General features: G+C 48.1%; 1 protein-coding gene across 1 annotated transcript; it reads right to left on the bottom strand.

Annotated features, from left to right (window-relative positions):
- Window positions 1-2,694: 2,694 nt before the first annotated feature.
- MRPS26 (mitochondrial ribosomal protein S26) lies at window positions 2,695-4,312 on the bottom strand. The gene is made up of 4 exons (XM_011369550.2): window positions 4,053-4,312; window positions 3,810-3,956; window positions 3,606-3,729; window positions 2,695-2,937 (listed from the first exon to the last, which is right to left on the bottom strand). The coding sequence occupies exons 1-4, from the start codon at window positions 4,265-4,267 to the stop codon at window positions 2,803-2,805; spliced, it is 621 nt and encodes a 206-aa protein (XP_011367852.1). The 5' UTR covers window positions 4,268-4,312; the 3' UTR covers window positions 2,695-2,802.

Raw genomic sequence — 4,312 nt, 5'->3', positions numbered from 1 at the left:
TAAAATAATATATATATTTAACATGTATTAAGCATTTACTATGTCCCAGGCACTGAACTCAGCTTTACATGAATGTCTCAATCTTATAGGTTGATACAAGTATTATCCCTATTTTACTTTTGAGGAAACTGAGACACAGAGAGACTAAGAAATGTTCCCAAGGACACTCAAGCAGTAAGAGGGGAAGCTGGAATTCAAACCCTGGCAGACTGCACCAGGCTTCTAACCACTAAGCTTTGTAGCCCCTTAATGGTGCTTTCTTTATATTTATTCATATGGATTTCTGAATGTTGAAGCAATGAGTGGGGTAATCATGCAAACACTCCCATCTCTCTTGGAGATTTTTTTTTTTTTTAAACTAGATCTCATTTTATTTCTATTATAAAGTCGCAAAAGGGCCCAGGAAGCCATGAGGCATGACTCAATCAGCTCAAGTCACCCCTAAATTGGTTTCCCCTCAAGACTAGTTAGTATACTTGCGAAGATCATCCAAAAACAAACATAAACTTAAATCTCGCCAGGTCAGGAAGTAACTGAAATCCTGGAGATTTGTTATTTAAATTTTTTTACTAGGTGCTGAATTACAGGTAGCAATAAAATATTCAGAGGAAAAAACCATGCGACTCACACAAGGAAGTGACAATCTTGATAAATGATGAAAAAAGGGATGTAGAACTGCTTATAAAACTGCCATTTTCAAAAATATACATTTTAATGCTGACTTTTGCCAAATGTTAATTTGAAGATATTTTACATGAAATCTTTCTTGACAAATACAATTTGTCTGTTACTAAGAGTTGGGATTAAACTATATTTGTTTTTTAGACAAAATTACATTTAAATGTATTGGAATGTTTTTCAGATAAAAAACAAGCTAGTGATATGCTATGTTTGTAGCTATTGATAACTTTTGTAGAATTTCAGAAAGTATAAATCCCTAAATGTCAAAATATACTGTCTCAACTTTCACTTCATCGTATTTTTAAAAAGTCCCCACAAAACAATTCTGCCTATCCCACTCTAAAAACTATAAATTGTAAGAAACAGTGCTTCTAAAAAATTGTTTTTATACTGGTTACTCATTCAATGCTCTCAGCTCCACATGAAGCTGGAGGCTTGTGCACCATATTTTCCAGACTTCCTTGCCACTTCTGTTATGACAATAATCTAGGAGTCATTGGCAAAAGATTTGTTGTTAAGGTCAGAAGAAAAGACAAATCCACGGTTCTCTCAGCTTCTGGGGCACCTCTGGCAGCTGCATCATAGCAGTGGTGGATGAGTGTGGCTCCTCGGTCCTGCAGGGGCCCTGCAGGTCCAATAGCAACAAGGGCAGATCAGCCAGCACAAACACTTGTGGGTTCTGGCAGTGACAGGCAAAGGTGCCATGACTGACATTTATACCTTAGTTATGAATTTCCCAGTCACAAAAGCCCACTCCCAGACCACCTCTCTCCCTCAGTAGCTAGCATTAAAAAAAAAAAAAAAAAAAAAGTGTGTGAAATATAGCACCACTTACCTGTGTTTTTACCTTGGGCAAGAGGGAATGCCCCAAAATTTGGGGAAGATTATTAGATGTCTGTGATTCAGTCACTGTGGAATACAGATGAGGGTGGGCTTATGTAGCTCTGATCGTCATGTCATTTTACTGCCTTCTGTGGGAGTCCAGTGGGATTCTTCCTTATAGATTCTTGACCTAAAGGCATGATAACCACTGGGACCTCCGCTTATACCTATATTACCTGCTTCCTCACCTCCATGTGAAGGATTGCCCATATTCCCTAAAAGGTTTTCATTTTTAGGGGGTTCCCAGGCTCTCTACAACATGAGTTCAGGAAAGCAGCTTTTTCCTCTTATGGTATCTGGGCAAGTTCAAGAGAATGGTGGCAAAGAGGCAGCAGCTCTGCTTCAGAGAAATGTCTCTACTTTGTTTAAGGGCCTGCATCAGAATAAGGGCCATGGAGCTATATATTCATTTATTCAAATTTGTGAACTTTTATCACAAGTATTTCTGGTACCCACAGGGCTTGATCCAAGTGCTTGATAAGCCATTGACCTTGCAAAAGATCAACTGGTCACCCCCTGCCCGCACCCATCTGGTGGGTGGTCCAAGGAGTCCGGCAGTGCCAGGGCCGACATAGGTCATTGAGACCATAGGTAGAAGACATGGGACTCCACCTTGCCCTCTGTGTCTTGGGGACACCAGATCCTGGCCCGCAAAGCCCATGGTCAAACAGAAACAGGTCTTTGGCCAGTGGTTAGCTTGTGTCTCAGGTTCCAGGTGATAGCTGCTCCTGGCTGAAGCCCTAAAACCCTAGATCAGGGGTCAACAAACTTTTGTAAAAAGCCATATAACAAATATTTTAGACTTTACAAGTCAGAGGGTCCCTGTTGCAACTATTCATCTCTGCCATGGGATGTGAAAGTAGTCAATGCATGGGGTGGCTGTGTTCCAATAAATCTCTATTTATAAAAACAGGTAGTAGGCCAGATTTGGACCATGGACTGTAATTTGCAAACCACTAGCCTTGATGATACTCAGATGACCAGGCGACTATGGCTCAGTCTGCTCCTCTGTGAGAGGGAAACCTTTAGGGTCTGGTGCTGTGCTGAGAGCTGTTCATAGGGGCAGAACAGGGCACTGTGTGTGGGGTGGTGGGTGCAGAGGCCAGAATATGAAGGCAACACTGAAACAGGTTGAGCTTTTTTCCAATAAAACATCAACTGCTTTATTCCAGGTCAGATCAAACATTCCTACCCCCATACACACATGTTCCCTGGTTAGGCACTGTCCTTACTGAGGCCTTAGGAGCCCTTGTGCTGTGGCGTAACCACCAGGCCCTCTCTGGTGACGGCCCAGTTGTAGCTCTTTGGGGAGTCCAATGCTGCTTCCACCCGTGCCTCCAGGTTCTCTCGAGTGATGAAGTTTTTTGCCTCCTCCTATTGGGAGAGAGAAAGCCATCTGAAGGGAGGCCCCAGCACACACCAGCCTGCCCACACAGCCTCTTGGCCTTTAGCCCACTGAAGGAGAAGCTCCAGCTCTCTCTGGGGAAGGATGCTTGGAGTCCAGGTCCTCTGAGTACTCCACTGACCTTCCAGGGGAGTAAAATTAGGCAGCCTTGTCACATTCCTCTTTCTTAACCATCCACTGGACACCTCAGCCAGACCCTAAGCACTAGAGCTGTGACAATCTGGTGTCCCGCTGGATGGAATCAGTCCCTTGATGTTGCCTGGGCCCTTCTTAATCTCTTTCAAACTCTTTTCTTCATTACTTTAATTAAAGCCTCAACCATTCTTGTTGGATCACTCCTGCTTTTAAGTCTCACATCTGCCATCCTGGCCCAAATATTTAACTCATCAATGACTTCATCACCCCATAAGGCTAAATACAAACTCCTCGAAGATGAGGGATGTGTGTGGGGTGGGTCCCTACTTCAGATACCAGCTTACCATCCACTAGCTACTTGAACGCTTTCCAGTGTCAACTCTAACCTCCAGGTCTTTGTGCCTGACTGCTAGCCAGTGCCCCACTTCCTGCGCTCAGGACTCAATAGCCGCCCAGGCTGAGCTCTCGGCCGCCAGCCACACCCTCCGGAGACGGGGCCCACCTGCAGCTGCTGCACTTCTCGCTCCTTGAGTTGCACCCAGGCCTGTGTCTCTCGGGCCTGCCGGGCCTTCTCCTCAGCCTGCCGCTGCTCCTGCTCCCGTGCCTCCTGCCGCAGCCTCTCTATACTGGGAGAAGCAAGAGGCTGAGAAAGAGCTGGCTGGATTGCCCGGGGGCCGGCCAGGGGGTCTGGCCCCGCCCGGCTCACCGTAGCTCTTGCAGCCGCTGGTTCTCTGCCTGGTTCCAGGCCATCAGCTCGCGGTGCTCAGCAATGTCCTGCCGCGCCTTGCGCTCTGCCTCGACCCCGGACCGGGCTTCATGCACTTTCCTTCGCACCTCGGACACGAACTCCATCCTGGGCGGAGACGCGCGCAAGGTCGGGACCCTCTTCGCCCGCCCGCCCGCCCCAACACACCCACTCAGCGGCCAACTTCCTCTCGGTCACACGCACCTCAGGGCACGCACGGTTTGGCGGTAGTGCCGGTAACGCTCTGTAAGCACGAAGAACTCCGCAGGATCCACCGCGGGCGGGGTCGCCACGCGCCCCACCTTGGACTTGGCCGGTGGGTCATGGCGGGTCTTGCGGCCGCGCGCAGGCAGCAGCAGCGGGGCCGGGGGCCCGCATGGGGGTCGGCCACCCAGGCCCCGGCTTAGCGAACGCAGCATGACCCAAGCCGCCCCGCGTCCAGTGCGCCGCAGGGCATCACGGGG

Source organism: Pteropus vampyrus, unplaced genomic scaffold (genome assembly GCF_000151845.1).
Source record: "Pteropus vampyrus isolate Shadow unplaced genomic scaffold, Pvam_2.0 Scaffold7, whole genome shotgun sequence".
NCBI lineage: Eukaryota > Metazoa > Chordata > Mammalia > Chiroptera > Pteropodidae > Pteropus > Pteropus vampyrus.
The sequence above is the reverse complement of the archived record's forward strand: the minus strand, read 5'-3'. Positions and strand labels throughout refer to the sequence as shown.

What these genes read in the sequence shown, in the direction of transcription:
- MRPS26 (XM_011369550.2), bottom strand. Translation starts at nt 4,267, where the DNA reads ATGCTGCGTTCGCTAAGCCGGGGCCTGGGTGGCCGACCCCCATGCGGG. An exon ending in CAAACCGTGCGTGCCCTGAG is followed by an intron (nt 3,957 to 4,052) that starts GTGCGTGTGACC and finishes GTCTCCGCCCAG; the next exon opens with GATGGAGTTCGTGTCCGAGG. An exon ending in CAGCGGCTGCAAGAGCTACG is followed by an intron (nt 3,730 to 3,809) that starts GTGAGCCGGGCG and finishes TGCTTCTCCCAG; the next exon opens with TATAGAGAGGCTGCGGCAGG.